We start from the raw sequence: 20743 nt of genomic DNA on the forward strand, positions 1-20743 counted from the left end.
CATGCTGGTAGCAAAACCACTGAATCATATTATTATAGAAGTAGGATAAAAGCTGCCTTTGTAATAAGATTTTGATAAGACCTTGAATAAATTGTAACCGATTAGTTATCGCTTGAAAATTGTAACAATCCCATGCTGAGATCAATTTCTGAAGTTGTGAACATCTTTATTTTGCCTGTTCGCTTTAAAAGCAATTTTAGCTGATAAAAACTCATAAGTTTATAATAATTCTCCAGTCTTTGTTTTAACTAAGGAACACAGATCCAAAAAACAGTAAAATTTAGGAGCAGTAACTAGTTAATTACTTTATTTAACCAATGTATGTCTTGCCTTTCTCACACTTTGGACCTGCAATTACCTCTATTGAGGCTATTGTGTTGTCTATTGGCTCTGTCTCACATACCTGCTGTTCTTTGTTAGCCGTGTCCCACAAAAAAGACATCTATTATTGGGAAGCTTGAGGGGGAGAGATCTGGGTATTAGGTACACTTTATTTGATAAAATAACTACTTGGAGATTTCTTAAAACTTGTTCCATCTCAGACACACATGCTGAAATCCTCTACAGGGTTTCTTTTACTCCTTCCCATCTCCATCCATGTCCTGAACTCCTCTCTCTTTCCCCCTCTTCCACCTCTGTTGGAAGGGCTGTAGACAACATGCTTCACTGGTACATGTGGTAACAATGCTACTGAGCTATGTCACAAATCTTATGAAATATAGCAGATGAGGACAAAGCTATCAAAGAAAACTTGAGGAAAAAACAAAATTCCTCTCCTTCCATTCTATTTTGCTGAATTTGTTATTGGACAAGAGGAAGAAATGTATTAAATAGGGAAATATGAGCGATAGAGAGAATCAGTGACAGAAATAATATGTGAACAAAATTCCAGACACAAAATTAATTTGAATGCAGCCTGGTTTCTCTGGATGTTCACATAGCCCTTAGAAAGCAGTGGGCTCTGGTGAGCTCCTTGAATAGCTCTGATGTTTAGTGCCCATTTACATGGATTCTGTACAGTTAGATAATTCTTTTTAAAAAAAGTTTGTGTATAACAATACTAGATACCTTGTACCAGTAAATAACCCGGAGAAAACATCACACACCACTTTTTCCTGGGAACAATATTCTGGTCTCATACCAGTCCCTAAACATGCCATTTTTATGCTATGATTCAATTGGCTCTTTTTGTTGTTCATTTTGCTATCAGATAGGGAACTGTTTTAAGTTGTAGTGAAATTTTTTTTCACAAAAGATGACAGCAAAACAAAGGATATTAAAATTATGTTCTTTAATCTGCAGATTCTTGACATATAAGAGAAACCTTACCAATGGAGCCATCGGAAGAATTTATGTTCAAACATAAAGGATTTTATTTCCTACCAGACTTGGCTAACCCTGAATATATAGATTCATTGGAGCATTTTGTAATCCGAGACAGTGATGTGTTTGTAGTTACTTTTCCAAAATCAGGTAAGACTGTTATGATTTTCCTAAAGGGAAATAAGCAATCTGACTTTTGTCTGAAACCTTTATTGACCCCCTTCTTACTGAGCACCATTGTGACCTATGTTTGGTGGTAACATTTGTCAGAGCTTTTTTTAACTAACTCAAACTGTTTCATCCAACAAAGAAGAGTTTTATATAAAGAAAAGTTGATCACAGAACTAAAACTTAATGGTAACATCGGTACAAGTGATCATGACTTGATCACATTTGTTAGGTGCAAACAGAATAAGGTCCAAACCAATAATATATATACTTGGTGCTTCAAAAAAGCCAGTTTCACAAAGCTGAAAATAATTATGAGCCAAATCAGCTGGGAGAAAGAATGTAATTAGAAAAAATGTGAATGATAATTGAGAATTGTTTAAGAACATTTTACTATATGTCCAAAAAGCCACAATAGAGAAGATTAAAAGACATGGTTAAAAGCCAACCTGGCGCTCAGGGGAAGTAAAGGCAGCTATAAAATATATATAAAATAAATGGAAGAAAAGGGAAATTGATACTAATGAAAATCAATCAGAAGTTAGGAATTGTTGAAAATTGATTAGGGAAGCAAAAGGACACCAGGAGAAGTTTGTGGCCAGCAGAGTTAAGGACAATAAAGTATATTATGAACTAAAAGAATGCTAGCAATGGTATTGGTCTATTACTATAGGGAAAGGGTAGGATTGTCAAAAACAATGTAGCAAAGGCAGAAGTGTTCAATACGTAAGAATGGAAATACTGGGTCATACCAATCATCCATCTAATCAAGTATCCTGTCTGACAGTGGCCAGTGTCAGATGCTTCAGAGGGAATGAACAGAATAGGACAATTTTGAGTGATCCATCCATCCCCTGTCACCCAGTTCCAGCTTCCGGCAGTTAGGGATTTAGGGACACACAGGGTATGGGATTGTGTCCCCAATAGCCATTGATGGACCTATCCTCCATGAATTTATCTAATTATTTTCTGAACTCAGTTATACTCTTGGCCTTCACAACATTCCCTGGCATTGAATTGCACAGGTTGACTGTGCATTGTATGAAGTACTTCCTTTTGTTTGTTTTAACCTGCTGACAATTAATTTCATCGGGTGACTCCTAGTTCTTCTGTTATGTGAAGGGGTAAATAACACTTCCCTATTCACTTTCTCCACACCATTCATGACTTTATAGATCTGTATCAGACCCTCCCTCTGTCATCTCTTTTCTAAGCTGAACACCGGTGCTATTTACCTCTCTTCATTGTGAAAACTGACCATTTAGTCCTACCCTTTGTTTCCTATCTTTAACTGGTTACTGATCCATGAGAAGACCTTCCCTCTTATAGCATGACTGCTTACTTTACTTCAGAGTCTTTACTGTGGGATCTTGTCAAAAGTTTTCTGAAAGTCCAAGTATACTATATCGACTATAGATCACCTTTGTCCACATTTGGTGACCCCCCCCTCAAAGAATTCTACTAGATTGGTGAGGCATGATTTCCCCTTTACAACAGCCATGTTGACTCTTCCACAACATATTTTGTTTATCTATATGTCTGATAATTTTGTTCTTTACTATAATTTCAACCAGTTTGCCTGGTACTGAAGTCAGGCTTACCAGCCTGTAATTGCCAGTATCACCTCTGGAGCCATTTTCTAAAAATGGATGTTACATTAGGTATCCTTCAGTCATCTGGTACAGAGGCTGATTTAAGCTTATAGTGTATATATACCATACGTATAGATATATAGTAGTTCTGCAATTTCATATTTGAGTTCCTTCCGTGCTCTTGAGTGACTATCTTCTAGTCCTGGTGACTTATTACTGTTTAATTAATCAATTTGTTCCAAAACCTCCTCTCCTGACACCTCAAACTGAGACCGTTCCTCAAACTGGTCACCTAAAAAGAATGACTCGGGTGTGGGGATCTCCCCCACAGCTTCTGCAGTGAAGACTGATGCAAAGAATTCATTTCACTTCTCTGCAACCGCCTTGTCTTCTTTGAGGGCTCCTCTTAAACCTCAATCATCCAGTGACCCCTTTGACTGTTTGGCAGGCTTCCTGCTTCTTTTGTACTAAAAAAAAAAAAAAAAGGTTGTTAGTTTTTGTGCCCCTTGTTGCTCTTCAAATTCTTTCTTAGCCCACTTTATTATAATTTTACACTTGACTTGCCAGAATTTATGCTTGTTTCTATTTTTCTCACTAGGATTTGACTTCCAATTTTTAAAGGATGTTAGGTCTAGATAACATGCATCCATGAGTTTTAATAGAGCTGGCTGAATAGCTTGCTAGACCATTAATATTGCTTTTCAATAACTTCTAGAGGACTGGAAGAAAGCAAATGTTGTGCCAATATATTAAAAGAGTGAAAGGGACAAGCCAAATAATTATAGGCCTGTCAGTCTGACATGGATACCAGGCAAAATAATGGAACAACTGATACAGGTCTTGATTAATAAAGAATTAAAGGAAGGTGATATAATTAATGTCAGTCAATATGGGTTTGCAGAAAATAGATCCCGTCAAACTAACTTGATATCTTTTTTTTGATGAGATTACAAGTTTGGTTGTCAAAGGTAATAGTATTGATGTAATAGATTTCTGTAAGGCATTTGACGTGGTACCACAGGATATTTTGATTTTTAAAAACTTCAATGTTACAAAATTAACAGAGCACATATTAAATGGACTAAAAACTAGCTATTTGACAAGTCTCAGAATGTAACTGTAAATGAGAAATCATTGAATGGATGTGTTTCTAATGAGGTCCCACAGAAATTGGTTTTTGGCCCTATGCTATTTAACATTTTGATCAATGTCCTGGAAGAAATCACAAAATCATCACTGATAAAGGTTGCAAATGACACAAAGACTGATTAAAAAATTAAGAGAACAGATCACTGATACAGAACGATTTGGTAAGCTGGACTCAAACATACAATGTCTTTTAATATAGCCAACAGTAAAGTTATGCATCTAGGAACAAAGAATGTAGGCCATACTTACGGCCTGGGATACTCTATCCCAGTGGTTCTCAAACTTTTGTACTGATGACCCCATTCACATAGCAAGCCTCTGAGTGCGACCCCCTCTTATAAACTAAAAACACTTTTTAAAATATATTTAACACCATTATAAATGCTGGAAGCAAAGCGGGGTTTGGGGTGGAGGCTAACAGCTCATGACCCCTGAGGGGTCCCGACCCCCAGTTTGAGAACCCCTGTTCTATCCTGTGAAGCAGTGACTCTGAGAAAGATTTGGTGGTCATGATGGAGAACAAGGTGAACATGAGTTCCCATGGGTCCTGCAGTAGGACTGGGGCTCTTCCACTTCACGGACGGAGTAGGGGCCCTTGGAGACTCTTGCAGCAAAAGTATACAGGGTGGTTTGGGTAATGCCAGTGGATATACCACCACATGGTTCCCCTGATCATTCCCCTTCAGGCATGACATTGTCTATTTGATTGTATTCTATTCTATACATGTTCTTATACCGTGCTTATCACTGTAGTATCTGAGAGTCTTCTAGTACTGCATAAGTGATGTGATTAGCTTCTGTCATATGTTGTTTGTTCTCTTATCTTCTCCTCAACAATAGGATTTGTTAGTAGCTTTGCTCTGCAGCCCTGGATTAGGTTCTTTCCCTGTTCCCGCAGGAACCTTACACATCTCTCTTGTGCCCCACACATCTACTTCAGCTGTGTGCTAGGGACCAGATTTTTCTACAAGTGTGTAGTTGTATAAATTGCTCCATTATAGTTCACAACACTTTGTAGGAGTCATAGAAACAAAAGAGCCACTTATAACACTCTTTTAACAGGAGGTAGCTTCTGTTTCCTGGGCCCATTTCATGATCAACACAGAAACACAGCAATGAATTTACACTGAGTGGATATCTGAATATATTAGATAAAGATATCTGAAAATTTAGTTACTGACCATCACATATATACAGTAGTAAAATGTACAAAAAATAACATTCCCTGCTGCACTTATGAACTCTCTAGAGTAAGACAGAGTATTATCTTTAACCTTCAATTGTTGCAAGTGTAACCCTTCTGCCCGTCTAAGTTGGCAGCAACAAGGGCCGGGTTCAGTATCTAGGGGTTCCGTTTCAATAACGCAATGCAAAACCGGCTCGAGCCCCCACCCAGTGACCTGGGACAATTACATACCACCCCCTGGGTGCCTCTAAGAGGCAATACTTCCCCTCTCGCAAGCACGGAGTCTGAGTGTAGCAGAAAATATTTAATAACATGAGGTAATCGACATCAGCATTAAATTGGAAAAAACACCACAAACAGGATTCATAACACAAACCATGAGCAAAAGGCCCACCCTAGCAAATTGGGCTGTGTCCTTTCCCTTTGGTTCTTGAATCCAGCAACCCAAAAATCACCCAGAGTCCCCAAAGTCCAACACCCCCAAAGTCTCTTGGGTCCAGCAACCACCAAAAGTCCAACAACCCCCAAAGTCTCTGTCCCTGGTCAGTGCAGCCTCAGAGTAAAAGGGGGGCACGCAGGGTGTTAAGGGGCACCTTACATGATCCGAGGCCGGCCGACCATCTCTCTGTGGGGTTCCGCCGCAGCCTTCACCACGAGCCAGTCCACTTCCTGCCGTCCCACAAACTGCTCTGCTCTACAAGCTGCTCCGCTCCGCTCACCGACCTGTGAGCCACTCCAGCCGTCCCCGCAAACAGCTCCGTTTGCCATTCCTTGGGCCGCTCCAACCGTCCCCGCAAGGCTCCGCGCCGCTCGCTGCTCCTCCAGTTTTCCCTGCAAATTGCTCTGCCAGCTGCTTAGCAATATAGCTTCAGGCTCCCCCACTAGTTAACACAGCACTCAGTGGTCTCAGCTCTTAGTAACTTTAGGTCTTTTGTGATTTCAGCTCATAGTAGGGGAGCCCCAGTGCTGGTGCACCATCAGCCCAAAGTGAATTCAGCTCAGCAACCTGTAACTAGACTCCTAACGGAATCAAAGTTAGCTCTGACATTCAACAGTAGGGAGGGGACAGGGGGCGAGCGAGCAAGCGAGAAGGTGGTGCAATTGGTGTTCAAGCCCTCAAAGGGGGGCCCATACCATCAGGTACAAATACCCATCCTCTCTCAATCCACTGGGTTTTGTAACCCATGCCCCTTGTCAAGCAAGTGCTACTTGGGTAATGGTGAGTCCTTCTGTCATACAACAGTTCCACTGGCCTTGATTCACAGAATCAGGGTAACAAAACTTTATTCTTCCTGCCCCAATAACAGAGAAACTGGGGATCCCACACCAGTCAAAGTAACCACTTTCAGTTGCTGTTGTTTCATGACAGGCGAGTGGGTGTGCCTATGCAAACAAGATCAGCCCCTGGAGTTCTTTTCCACACTCGCCATAATTCACCACCAGATGTCAGGGTAGAGCTCATCCTGACTCTGCTTACACAAGTATTCGTACTTTCTTTAATAATGTAAAACCAGTGTGGCTTTGAAGATCTTGTGTTTGTCAGATTATTGCTCTAATTTAAAAAAAAAAAATCATCAAATCAGTTTCAAATAAGGTTATTTCCTTTCCCAGGAACTGTGTGGATGCAGAATATTTTGAGCTTGATTTATTATGAAAGCCACCGGGATGGAACAGCAAAAACTGAAACAATTGACAGAGTTCCATGGCTAGAGTACAATTTCAATAACATGGATTATGGCAGTCGTCCATCACCGCGTCTCTTTTCCACTCACCTCCCTTACTATTTAGCTCCAAGAGATCTGAGAAACAAAGGAGCAAAAGTAGGTGATGCTATTTTTACAAAGTAATTAAAATTAACCAAGAAAATTCATTGCTTTCTCTAATAAATCAGTCCAAATTCTCAGGGCTGGGTTGTCTGCCTCTCTCCAAGAACCCTTCCAAAAGCAACCTTCCTCGAGGGATAGGGGCTCACGTTCCTCCAAGGCCCCATTCCATCTCCCTAGACCCCAGCAAAGTGGCGGGGGGGGGGGGGGGGGAGGGGAGGCAGGAGAAACAAGTTCCAGTGCAACCTCAGGACTTCAATGTCCAGATTCAGTGGAGATCCCATTTTTCATGGAACTGCTGTGCTTGGCCTCTGGGCCAAGCTGCTTCCTCCACCCCATGACTGTTCACCCAAAAGTGGGGGTTATGATCATTGCAGTCTGCATGTTTTCAATGTATATTGGAGACAACGTGAGTGAAGTAATATCTTTTATTGGACCAACTTCTGTTGGTGTGAGAGACAAGCTTCTAAGCTTTATTACTTCACCCTGCTGTCTCTCTGATATCCTGGGACCAACACAGCTCCAACAATACTGCATATTCCATGCATATTGTAAGTTAATGGTTTTGTGGTGTATGTAAGTATAAGTTGTTACATTCTCCATGCAGGGGATGTTTCATGTCTCCTGCACGTTTATACATAAGGAGACTTCTTGCCAAAGATGGGGCAGTGGAGTGTGCCACGATGCAGCTCAAGTGTGTGTGTGTGTAACTCCCACTGAGCTAACTCTCATGGAGATATCTGACCTCTCCTGCTTGTCCTTAGTCTCAGTGAAGGTTAATGGTATCCCTTTAGCGTAGCTGAGATTGTTGGTCTTTTTTTATCTTGCAGGTTATTTATGTAGCCAGAAACCCTAAGGATGTTGCGGTTTCCTATTTTCATTTTAGCAAGCATGCATTCATATTTGAGAAAGTACCAGATTTTAATATTTTAATGGAGAGATTTTTATCTGGGAAAGGTAAGGTTTCATTTACTGCTAAAAGGCCAAACCCTGTTCACTGAGCACAGCCTGAATAAACTATCCATGTCAGTAAATTATACAGAATGTGGTACTGGTCAGAAGTCTCCCCCTTCGATGGGTGTGGGGCTGGGGGGAGGGACAGTTCTAAGGCTGCAGTGACTGCAGTAGGATCCACAGCTCACTATAGAAATTCGGTGTGCAAAATTAGTCCAGAGGAGCTGTGTAGTCCCACGCAATGCACCAATAAAGTGCACGTTGCCTGATTTAATTGATCTTAATTAGGTATTCACTCTGAAACCTAATAATGAATACTTAAATACATTTTGACAATTAAGTGCTGAAATAACTGAGATGAGCAGATGCTAATAAACACTGTCCAGAGAAAACAGAAGTAGTAAGATGCTGATCACTTTAGTAGAAATGTCCAACTACTGTGCTTATTCCACAATTCCAAACTACCACCCACACCCTCCCAAAAGCCAAAAAGACTCAGCTGTCATCTGTCCAGCTCCTGAATTCTCCCTTAATTATTTCTTACAATGCAGTGTCCTCTCTCGTGCAGCCTGTGGCACAGTGACAATTTAAGTTCATAGTTGTTCATATTTAATTCAATAAAAAAATCTTCCATTTTTTGCTGAAGTTCCTGCAGACTCTCCAGTTTGCCACACTGGAGCTGGAGAGCTGAAGAAACCATGAAGATCCTCGCTTTGAACTTTAAGCCAGGTTGCCACAAAGGACACAGGATTTTGGATAATACAGTGGCATTTAGTTCTAGGCAGCTCATAAAAATGTAATAGAAATTATCCAAAAGTAAAGTATCCAGAGCAGGGATCGGCAACCTTTGGCACGTGGCCCACCAGGGTAAGGCCCCTGCCGGGCCGGGCCAGTTTGTTTACCTGCCGCGTCCACAGATTTGGCCGATCGCAGCTCCCACTGGCCGCAGTTCACCGCTCCCGGCCAATGGGGGCGGCGGGAAGCAGCGGTCAGCACATCCCTCGGCCCACACTGCTTCCCGCCGCCCCTGTTGGCCTGGAGCGGCAAACCGCAGCCAGTGGGAGCTGTGATCGGCTGAATCTGCGGACGCGGCAGGTAAACAAACCGGCCTGGCCCACCAGGGGGCTTACCCTAGTGTGCCGCGTGCCAAAAGTTGCCGATTCCCTGATCCAAAGCATCAAACCATAAGTATGTTGTACCGGGTAAAGTACCATTGTATGAGGCCAGTGAAGTCTAAAGGTAAAAGCACAACTTGTTGTTAGCTATGTAACTGACTGTCTGTAAAACTCAAATCAGGGGTAAGCCACAAGGGGGTCTTGGGTGTCTAACTGCCACTTTAGGGGCCTAAACACAAAATTTAGATTCTCACAAGCAGGGTCGGCTCTAGGTTTTTTGCCGCCCCAAGCAAAAAAAAAATTTGCCCCCCCCCCCTTTTTTTTGGCTTTTACATGTTTGCACTTTGCAATTTTTGTTTTGTTTTTGACTGTTTAAAATTTTTAAAAAATGAAAACAGAATGTGTAGTTAGTGAAATAAAACAATTTCCTCCTAGTGTACTCATTTATGGAGTGAGCCAGGCTGTGTCTGCCTGGGCAGAGCTAAGGCTGCCCCTGAGCCGGAGGCCTTGGCATAGGCAAGACGTCAGCGCCAACCCCAGGGCTCATGTGGTCTGTGCAGGTCGGACCAAGTCACGCTGCTGGCAGGCTACCCAGCCTGGCTGTCGCTGCCGAGTAGCCAGAGGCGCCTGGAGCTGCGTGGGAGACACCGAACAGCTCTGCCTCCTGTCTCTCCTTCCCCGCGAGCACACCCAGGGGCTTGGCGCTTCCCTCCGGAGCTGGGTGTCGCAGCCCCGTGCCGTCAGGAGCAAGCAGCGGGCGTTGGGGGGGTTAGGAGGGGGCTGCCCGGTCCCTCCAGACAAGGCACAATCACCTCTGCTCCCCCGGCACCAATCCCAGTCTGAAATGGCTGTAGCAGCCCTGCCCACGGTCCCACGTCTTGCTATGCAGCGCGGGGAGGGGAGGAGGCTCTGATAGCAGGGCTGCGGCCCGGCTCCCACACTGGCCTAGGGCCCCCGTGGCTGGAGGGGCAGCAGATCCCGGGGAGCCTGGCTTGGGGCAGCCTCAGCAACACCTCAGAGTCCCGGGCGGTCATCCTGCGGTGTGGCCGGGAACAGAGCCAGCCGGGCGGGGGGCACCGTCTGTAGCTCCCACGCGGAGCAAGCTGGGGCGGCTGCGGGGTTTGGCTGCCGGGGTCCGGGGCAGAGCAGCTGGCGGCTGGTGATCCCAGGGCAGCGTGCCCGGGCCTCCCGCTCCCCGGGACCCCTGCAAGCCGGCTGCGGGGGCTTGGCCTGCGCAACGGTTCGAGTTCGGCTCAGCCCGGGCTGCCGCTCCCCTCCCCGGGCAGGAGGCAGCGCAGGGGGAAGGAGGAGGAGGAGGAGGAGGAGGAGGAGGAGGCGGAGGCAGGGACAAGCCGAGGAGGAGCCCGCAGCCGGCGCTGGAGGAGCGGCCCGCCCGGCCGCCATGTTCCGCCGCCACCCCCTGCTCCGCGACTGGGGCAGGGCCATGCTACTGGCTCCTGCCTGAGGGGGTCTGGCCGCTGCCCATGGGAGAGCGGCAGGGACACGCTCCCCAGTGAGCCAGCTCCCCCGTCCCGCCGCACAGCCCTGGTCAGTGAACAACAGGGTGGTCAGGATCCAGCCCAGGACACTTCCTCAGGTCGGAGCTGGGGCCCCAGCATTATGCCGCCCCTCGTAATTTGCCGCCCCAAGCACCTGCTTGTTTTGCTGGTACCTAGAGCCACCCCTGTTCACAAGCCCCATTCAGCTGCCATCTAACTCTGTGGGTGCCTAAATTCCCTAGATGCCTAAGTTTCCCCTGGCAAAGTCCCCAAGGAGCCTCCATTTCTACCACTGGGCATGTGCACAGATATCTTAGTCCTGACACATCTGAGCAGCTTGGTTCTTTGCTCACGTGGTAGGCTTCACAAAGTAGGCAGTCCCCTGTCTATCTTGCCTGTGGAACCCTATCCACTAGGTATGCTCAGAGGCCACCTTAAAGACCATCTACCACGTGAGGACTGACATGACAGCACAGCCAGGAGAGGTGGTGCCCCTTTTTACTCTATCATGCAGAGGTTAGAGCACTTAGAGGATGTGGGATACCCTGGTTGAAATTCCTGATTTCACACATGTCCTAACCACTGGGTTACGGGGTCTTCTGGGTTGAGACACTTTCCTCAATCTTTCCTGTTGAAGTTTTCCACTAGTCTTTAAAGAAGGGACTTGAACAGTCATTCTCAGCCCTGCTTGTGACAGTATTAGGGTGCTAAAGTGTTGATAATTGAACTATTTTGCTCTTAGAGATCATTAACGTTCGATTATTTTTTCCCCCTTGTAAGTACTTGCTAGCTCATGGTTTGATCACATCAGAGGCTGGTACACCCACAGAGCTGATTACAATATTCTCTTCCTTACTTATGAGGAGATGAAGAAGGTGAGGCCTGTTGATATCATTCTATCTAAACACTAAAGCAGCACAAACTTTGTATCTCTGGGCCAGGGCTGCCTTGCATCCCTTCCTTCTCCCCTGCTCCCAGTGTCCCATTCTCCTATCCCCTTTGGCAGAGACTTCCTGCAACTCCCCCCACCCCCACTCCCTCAGTTATGCCAGAGGCTCTGTGTGTCTCACCTCTATTCCCACCCACCCATGCGAGAGCACTATGTGCCCCCCACTCCCACCTCTGCCACATACCCGGGGGATCTGTATATCCCTCTCTGTCCCCATACTATGGTTCCCTGAGCATCTTAGTGATGTTGACCTAACTTCTAAGTGTAGACCAGGCCTAATGCCTCACTTCACCATCCAGTAAACCAATCAGATTCTGCCACCTTGCTCACAATGTGACTCCTCACAAAATACATTGGTCTCATGGATTTCACTGACACGCCTTGAAAAAATACTTCTCAATGTCAGGGCAGCAGAATCAAGACCATAGGGTGAGATTTTTCCAAAGCATCCAACTGAAAAATGGGAGGTTTCTGAGTTGGCCACAGAACTCCCATTGACTTTCAATAGGACTTACGTGTCTAACTCACATAGTCACTTTTGAAAATTCCACCCATAGTCTCTTGGGCTGCATATTGTCTGAATTTAACATATAGTGAAATATATGCTACATTATATAATAGTAAAATAAGGAACATCTGCTGAAATAAATAATTATTAGAGCTTTTTAGGAAAAGAGTCGTCCCCCCCCCCCCAAATTAGGAAAGATTTGATGTAAAATAAAATATTTTTGTCAAAATTTCTCTTCAAAACTATTCCACATACACACACACACACATACACGCTGCTGAAACCCTAAAACTGAAATGTTTTCTCTTTTTTCTTTAATTATAAAATAACAAACCACACATGACAGCAATTAAAGGCAATTCTAATAATTTCTTTTTAAAAAACAAAACAAAACCATTCAATAGAAATTTTTTGAACAGCTGTAATAATGAGCTAGTTTCCTCACACCACCACAGACGTGTAATGTGATGTGAAAGCTGAAAATGGAGAAAAGAAAAGGAATTATAGAATTTCCCTCTCAGTAAATGAGTGTCCTGGGGAGTGGTATTTGCCCCTACACATGCTTGCAGGGCTTAATGAGCAATACAAGGCAATCAATGAGTATGGAATACTGCAAGAGCGCAGGGAAGAAGAAAGGGCAAATTGATTCTGACCTTCCCAGTGGAGTCTGTGTGACAACCTGATACCTATGTTAAGACAAAGTGGGTGTGTGAGATAATATCTTTTATCGGATCAATTTCTGTTGGTGAGAGAAACAGCTGTGTAGCGCAAGAGCATCTCTCTCTCTCTCTCTCTCTCTCCCTCCTTCCCTCCCTCCCCACACCAGAAGATGGTCCAATAAAAGATAGTACCTCACACTCTTGTCTCTCTAATATCCTGGAACTGACCCATCTACAACAACACTGCATACATAATACCTCTGGAAGCAGCCCAGGCAGTTTAATCTACTTCCTAGTGAAGAAAATATGATGAATGTGAGAACCATTGGGGTAGTTAACTTGCTTTATTTCCGCTCCTTGTCTGCACAGCAAAAAAGCAGCTACATAATCTGTCCCATGTGGCATCTTTAAGGGAAAGGAGAGTATTTGTTACATATTACAGCTTCTCAAACTGTTTTGATCAGAATGCGTTTTCATCAAAATGAAGTATTTTGTAAAAAAATTGTAGGTCTCCTCTTAATTTTTTGTGAAACACGTTTTTATGCAATTTTTAATTGAAGCTTTTCATTTTCTGAAAACCCAGTTTTCAAAAACTAAAATATATCAATAACTCTTTTAAAGCTATCTATTAAAAAATCTTTTAAAAACACAAAACACGACCCACTTCAAAGATTCCAAAATGGGAACAATTTCAGCAGTTTGAATTTTTTAGAAATTAGTTTTTCATTTTTCTACCAGCTCAGCTACGTTTGATTCCTTATCAACTTCAGCTAGATCAGCAGAAGTCAGGTTTACACTGCTTTAAGAGGGGCCACCCAGGGGGTATGTTGGTTGAACTAAATCAATTTCAAACCAATTTTACTTTATATTTTAAGTGAAACAAAGCCTAGATGAGTGGACCTCTTAGCTAAATAGGGAGAGAAGTGCTGGCACTGGCAGGGAGCACACTGAGAATAGCATCAAGACTGATTAACAAAGCAAGGAAAGACCCTTCCCATTAAGAGATCCAACTCCTGAGATGTATCCTTCTATTTCCAAACCACAGCTATGAGACAGACTCTTTGCTCAGAAAATTGTCAGCCTTTATCACGCATAATGTTAGCAATAGTATTCTCACACCCAGAAATGAGCTTGTTCTCGCTTGGTAGGCCATGAGGAAGGGTTACCTAAAGAAGAGACTTATAAGGACTCTTCTTGCTACTCACCTGTCAGGATTTGATGCTGCTGTAACCAGTGACAGTGAATAAAAATCTTGCCTATGAACAGTGTGATAAGAGAAGTACCCTTCATTCCACGTTCAGTTTCCCACCCTTATTGAAATATCCCATTATCCTTTATTCTCTCTCTCTCTCTCTCTCTCTTTTTTTTTTAAATTTGGCTCTTTTGCTTTTCTACTTTTGGGAATTGTTAAATTGAAATAATGCTCATTTCAGGATCTCAGAAGTGCTGTGCTGAAAATTTGTGACTTCTTAGGAAAACGGCTGACTGAAAAGGAGTTGGATGTTGTTGTGGAGAAGGCTACATTCGATAACATGAAATCTGATCCCAGGTCAAACTACGAGGACAAGACATGTATCTTGGAGAAAGGCAGAGACAATTTTCTTCGCAGAGGTAAGGCGGAAGCAGCCACTTGTTATAAACATTTAATCCTGCAGATCCTGGCACAAGGTGTGTTGAAGCTAACTGTCTAAGGCCTGGTCCACACTAAGCCCCCAGTTCGAACTAAGATACGCAACTTCAGCTACGTGAATAACGTAGCTGAAGTCGAAGTATCTTAGTTCGAACTTAAAGGTACTTACCGCGGGTCCACACGCAGCAGGCAGGCTCCCCCGTCGACTCCGCCTACTCCTCTCGCAGAGCAGAATTACCGGCGTCGACGGCGAGCACTTCCGGGATCGATTTATCGCGTCTAGACAAGACGCGATAAATCGATCCCAGAAGATCGATTGCTGGCCTCCGAACCAGTGGGTAAGTATAGACATACCCTAAGACTTCCAATGACAAACAAAACTTTCTGTCCCTAGGTAACAATTGGCTTTGTGGCATTAAAGTTTGTGAGTGGGGCTTTATTTCCCAAAGGTGGAAAAAAGAGATGCATTATTTTGCTTGGTGCAACACCATAAGTGTTTGTTTGCAAAGCAGATCAGGGCCAACAAATAGTAAAAAGTTTGAAAGAGGGAAAAAGTCAACATTTCAAAAAATTGAAAAATTCACTTCAGACCATCTATAAAAGTTGAGATCACCTCCCTCCCCCCCAAAAAAACAGCCACCCTTAAAATCTGTCAAGTCTCGGGGGGTAGCTGTGTTAGTCTGTATCCACAAAAACAACAAGGAGTCCGGTGACACCTTAAAGACTAACAGATTTATTTGGGCATAAGCTTTCGTGGGTAAAAAACCCACTTCTTCAGATGCATGGAGTGAAAATTACAGATGCAGGCATTGTTATACGGACACATGAAGAGAAGGGAGTTACCTCACAAGTGGAGAACCAGTGTTGACAGGGCCAATACAATCAGGGTGGGTGTAGTTCACTCCCAATAATTGATGAGGAGGTGTCAATTCTAGGAGAGGAAAAGTTGCTTTTGTAGTGAGCCAGCCACTCCCAGTCCCTATTCAAGCCCAAATTAATGGTGTTAAATTTGCAAATGAATTTTAGTTCTGCAGTTTCTCTTTGAAGTCTGTTTCTGAAGGGTTTTTTTGGTTCAAGTATGGCTACTTTTAAATCTGTTATAGAATGTCCAGGAAGATTGAAGTGTTCTCCTACTGGCTTTTGTATATTACCATTCCTGATGTCTGATTTGTGTCCATTTATTCTTTTATGAAGAGACTGTCCAGTTTGGCCAATGTACATGGCAGTGGGGCATTGCTGGCACATGATGGCATATATCACACTAGTAGATGTGCAGGTGGATGAGTCCCTGATGGTGTGGCTGATGTGGTTGGGTCCTCTGATGGTGTTGCTCGAGTAGATATGGGGACAGAGTTGGCAACGAGGTTTGTTACAGGGTTTGGTTCCTGGGTTAGTGTTTCTGTGGAGTGGTGTGTAGTTGCTGGTGTGTATTTGCTTCAGGTTGGGGGGCTGTCAATTATTGGGAGTGAACTACATCCACCCTGATTGTATTGGCCCTGTCAACACTGGTTCTCCACTTGTGAGGTAACTCCTTTCTCTTCATGTGTCCGTATAACAATGCCTGCATCTGTAATTTTCACTCCATGCATCTGAAGAAGTGGGTTTTTTACCCATGAAAGCTTATGCCCAATAAATCTGTTAGTCTTTAAGGTGCTACTGGACTCCTTGTTGTTTTCTTAAAATCTGTGAACACTAGGAGAAAAAGAAAGTCTAGTGCTTCTGTGCAGCTTCATAAATGGTGAGACAAATCAGTTCAGATGCACGACAGCTTTCAGGGATAATGCAGAGCATGAAATAATCCAAGTAATAAAATCTAAGAAACAATTCTTGTGCCTGGAAGGAGGAGGTGGGTTTTTATCCTGTTGAATCCTTTATCTTGGAGGTTCTCAACTTGGGATTGTGAATAGATGTTACAGGCTTGTGATGACTCTGTTCTTCTGATATTGCTAAATAGGAGGTGATTTTACCTAGAAGGGAGCAGGGCCCTGGAATGGAAACAGGTGTCCCAGTATGGAAAAGTAGAAAACCACTGCCTAGTGTTAAGTACAGCATTATCTGAAAAGGATGTTCAGAGAAATTCATATTTCTTTTAACAATAACACCTTCCTGTTCCCAATTTCCCCTCTACCATTTGTGCCAGAAGAAATCGGTACAAGATAGTAATGGAGTTGTATAAAGCTACTAATGCCTAAAACAGAATTGGTGACACTGTCTAAAATTATTGGGTCAAATTACTGCCATTGCTGTCAAGTCATTGGCCCATTAAAATTTTCTACAGGGACCCCATTAGATTCTACAAAAAACAAAATCAATTCTCACCAATAGCATGGTTTATCAGAGGGACAGCGTTTTCAGATAAGGCTGCGGACATCTGTAACATGCAAGTCACATGATCAAAAGCTTCCACTAGCTAATCAGAGGGACAATAACGGTATGGTGGACAGCACACATAATTCTAAGTTTAAAAACTGGTGTCTGTGCTATATTTCAGCAACACCCCAGATCTGGAAATATACTTTCAAATTCCCAAAGACCTAGAGAGCTACACTTTGGGGAGATGAGGTAGGAATGAAGTGAAAAGGAACTGTTCCCAACTAGCAGCATTCACAGCTTCTTACCTGCTGCACAGGCTTTATTCAGTTTATAATAAAAAGTCCAGGTGGCAGCAGAGCATCTAACCATGACTTCTCCTTCTCCTCCTTCCACCTCAGGGACCGTTGGAGACTGGAAGAACATAATGACTGTGTCACAAAGTGAAAAGTTCAACAAGGTTTTTAATGAGAAAATGAAAGACCTGCCCTTCAAGTTCCTCTGGGATCTTAATGAAGAAATATAGGCTGATTTCCAGTTTGAAGATGTGAAAGTGGACTGAAAGTCTTGTACAAAATGTTCAAATTAAAATCCATAGTTCTGTGCAAGTTCAAGCCTTGAAACTAGCATTTTTTTCCTACTAATTACATAGATCTACACACTCATCATCACCATGGTACCAGAGTTGCAAGATGTGAAAAGATTATATATAAAAATAAGCTCTTAAAATAAGTCTTTCCTATATACAGGATTTCTTGCCGTGTACACAGAACAAAGAGGCTAAATCTTAGATGATGCAGAGCAGTATTTCTCAACTGGTCACAACCTTTGTGGGGAGGTGGTCACAAAAAGCAATCAGAGGTCCAGATGTGTTGAAAATTTTATTATAATTTAAATCAAAGAAAAATCTCACTTCCTGCACAAGCTTACCCTTGAAGGTCAAGTATTCTCTATCAACCCCTGGAAAAACAAACACACATCTTATTATCACCACCAGTACATTTACTATAAGAATAAAAATGTATGGACAGGTTGTATTTTTTTAAACTTCAAATCCGAAGTCTCCAACCTGAAAAGTTTTAGAGACACTGCCACAGAGGAAGAAGCAGAAAGAGTTAAACATTGTCTGGGTGTGAGGAGCAACAGAAAAGGAGGCCGAGACAATCCCCGGGTTTTAGGCCTAAATCACATGGAAGATGGGGAGTTTATGTTGACTATGAGACAGCCAGGAGGAGATGCTGCAGATACAGAAAATATGTAGGATAGGATGGAGGGAAACAGACCACCTCCCCCCAAAGGTTGTGACCCACCAGTTGAGAAATACTGCTCTACACCATCTAAGATTTAGCCCAGGGTTTCTCAAACTGGGGGTCGGGACCCCTCAGGGGGTTATGAGGCTATTATGTGGGGGGTCACAAGCTGTCAGCCTCCACCGCAAACCCCACTTTGCCTGCAGCATTTATAATGGTGTTAAATATATTAAAACATGTTTTTAATTTATACGGGGGGGGGGGCACACTCAGAGGCTTGCTATGTGAAAGGGGTCACCAGTACAAAAATTTGAGAATCACTGATTTAGCCTCTTTATTCTGTGCACATGGCAAGAAATCTCATTCAGGGCCCTCTTATCTCCTGTCTTGATTACTGTAAATGCCTCCCCTCAGCCCTGCCCAATTGCACATTGTTCCACTCAGCCCCATACAAAACTCTGTTAGTTTGATATCTTCTTTGCAGATGATTCTTATCCCATAAATCCTTTGTTTAAATCATTCCATTAGCTCCTTTCATTTCATGGCATCATATTCATTCTGCTTGTCCTCCCCTTTATGGTCCTTCAGTACTGTGCCTCTCTCTACTTCGCTGCTCTCTTTCCAGCATCCTTCCTCTTTCTCCTCCTTCAAGGCTGCAGTGATACTAGGGGTATGTCTTCACTAGCAACGATAAAGCGCTGCGGCGGCAGTGCTTTAACATGGCTGTATAGTCGTGGCTGTAAAAAACCCACCCCCACGAGGGGCATAGCTCCCAGCACTGGCAGAGCGGCTCCCAGTGCTGGTGCACTGTCTACACTGCCACTTTACAGCACTGGAACTTGCAGCGCTCAGGGGGGAGTTTTTTCACACCCCTGAGCGAGAAAGCTGAAGTGCTGTGAAGTGGCAGTGTAGACAAGGCCTAAGTCTTATCTGCCCATATGTCAGTTTCTCACACAATGATCTGTGCCTTCTTGCATGTTGCCCCTTATACTCAAATTACCCTTCACTAGATTGCTCCATAAGGCTACTACCCTGGCCTCCAAATCTCTCATCATCTGCCACAGTGCCTAAAAATAAGCTCTTAAAATAAGTCTTGCCTAGAGAGAGAGAGAGAGAGAGAGAGAGAGAGAGAGAGAGCGCTATGCTATTTTGCTCAGTGCAACATTGTAAGGGTCCACAGAACAAAGCTGTGAAATACAGTGACATGTTTTGACAAAAAACATTATTATACAAGCTCTCTTGGATGGTAACAATCACTTTGTGCCATTTATAAAAGTTAAGATTTCCCCCCTCAAAATTAAAATCTGTGATCAGTAGGAGAAAACTGAAAGCAATCCTGTCTAGTGGTTACTGTGCAATTTCACAAATGGTGAGACAGATCAGGTCAGGTGCCCTATAGCTTCCAGGGATTATTTAGAGCACTAATCCAGCCAAATAAATAAAATTTAAGAAATTATTCTTGTGTCAGAGAGCAGGAGATGGGTGTTTAGCATGTGAGATCCCTTATATCTTAGGTTCTCAGTCATGAGTAGACATCAGGGGTTAGCATCCACCCTGCTCTTCCAATATTGCTGAACAAGAGAGGGGGTTCCCAATAGATGGGAGTGGGGCCCTGGAATGGAAATGGGAAAGGTGGAAAACCACTGTCTTGTATCAAATAGAGCATTGCCTGAAAAGGATGTTAAGAGAAGTTCATACTACTTTTAACAGTAACTACTTCCTACTCCCAGTTTTCCCTCTAACATTTGTGATGGGGAAAAAATCACTACACGATGATAGGAACTGAGCTGGGCTACTGATGCCTAAAACAGAATTGGTGGAATTATTTAGAAATACTCATTGCAGTCAATGTTAGATCAAGGATGAATTTGGGCCATTATGATTTTCCATGATGGTACTGCTAGAATCCATTTAGACCAAAGGCATGTGTTTAAAAACAAGTGCAGCATTTTCCGATAAGGCTGCTGAAATCTGTAATATGCAAGTCATACCAACAAAGGCTTTCACCAGCAATTCACATGGACAATAATGGGTAAGTTTCAAGTTCCATGCATGGTGGATTAGACATACAACTCCGATTAAAAAAAGAGAGGCATGTGTCTATAGAAGTCGCATAACTTTGTTTAGCTCTTAAAATAAATCCTATCAAAATACATACTACTTCACTGAGAGACTACAATTCCTGTAGGATTTTGTCAACGGTTATTCTACATGTGAGGGGTAGAGGTGGTGTGGGTGCAGGGGAGGGCATTGTGTGTAGTTAAGTGTTTTGCATGTGTGACCCTAACGGCATCCCAGTGCAAGACGGCAAAGGGCACATTGGTATCTGGTAGTGAGTTTCATTGGCCTGACCAGCTGAATGGAATGTACCCCAACTCACTAATGTCATAACCTGTGTCCAGAAGGTGTCATGTAAGATAGCAATGAAAAGCTAATAACATACTGTCACAGGGTATCAGGCCATCAGGGGAGAAAGAAGGGGGAAAACACCCCCTTTCAGTCAATGTGGCTCCTCTCCTTCAGGGTAGCGAGGCCTAGCAGCCAGAGTCTATGGAGCTGCTCTTGTGTTCAGGGCAGTGATGCCTAGTGGCCAGAGTCTATGCAGCTGCCTTTGTATTCAGGGCAGAG

General features: G+C 43.5%; 1 protein-coding gene across 1 annotated transcript; it reads left to right on the forward strand.

Moving 5' to 3' along the window:
- The first annotated feature begins 1331 nt into the window (after positions 1–1331).
- On the forward strand, positions 1332–17391 carry LOC135876547 (amine sulfotransferase-like). Its single transcript, XM_065401809.1, has 6 exons — positions 1332–1473; positions 7030–7238; positions 8072–8198; positions 11590–11684; positions 14359–14536; positions 17267–17391. The coding sequence occupies exons 1-6, from the start codon at positions 1332–1334 to the stop codon at positions 17389–17391; spliced, it is 876 nt and encodes a 291-aa protein (XP_065257881.1).
- The last annotated feature ends 3352 nt before the right edge of the window (positions 17392–20743 follow it).

This window comes from Emys orbicularis, chromosome 3 (assembly GCF_028017835.1).
Source record: "Emys orbicularis isolate rEmyOrb1 chromosome 3, rEmyOrb1.hap1, whole genome shotgun sequence".
NCBI classification, from domain to species: Eukaryota; Metazoa; Chordata; order Testudines; family Emydidae; genus Emys; species Emys orbicularis.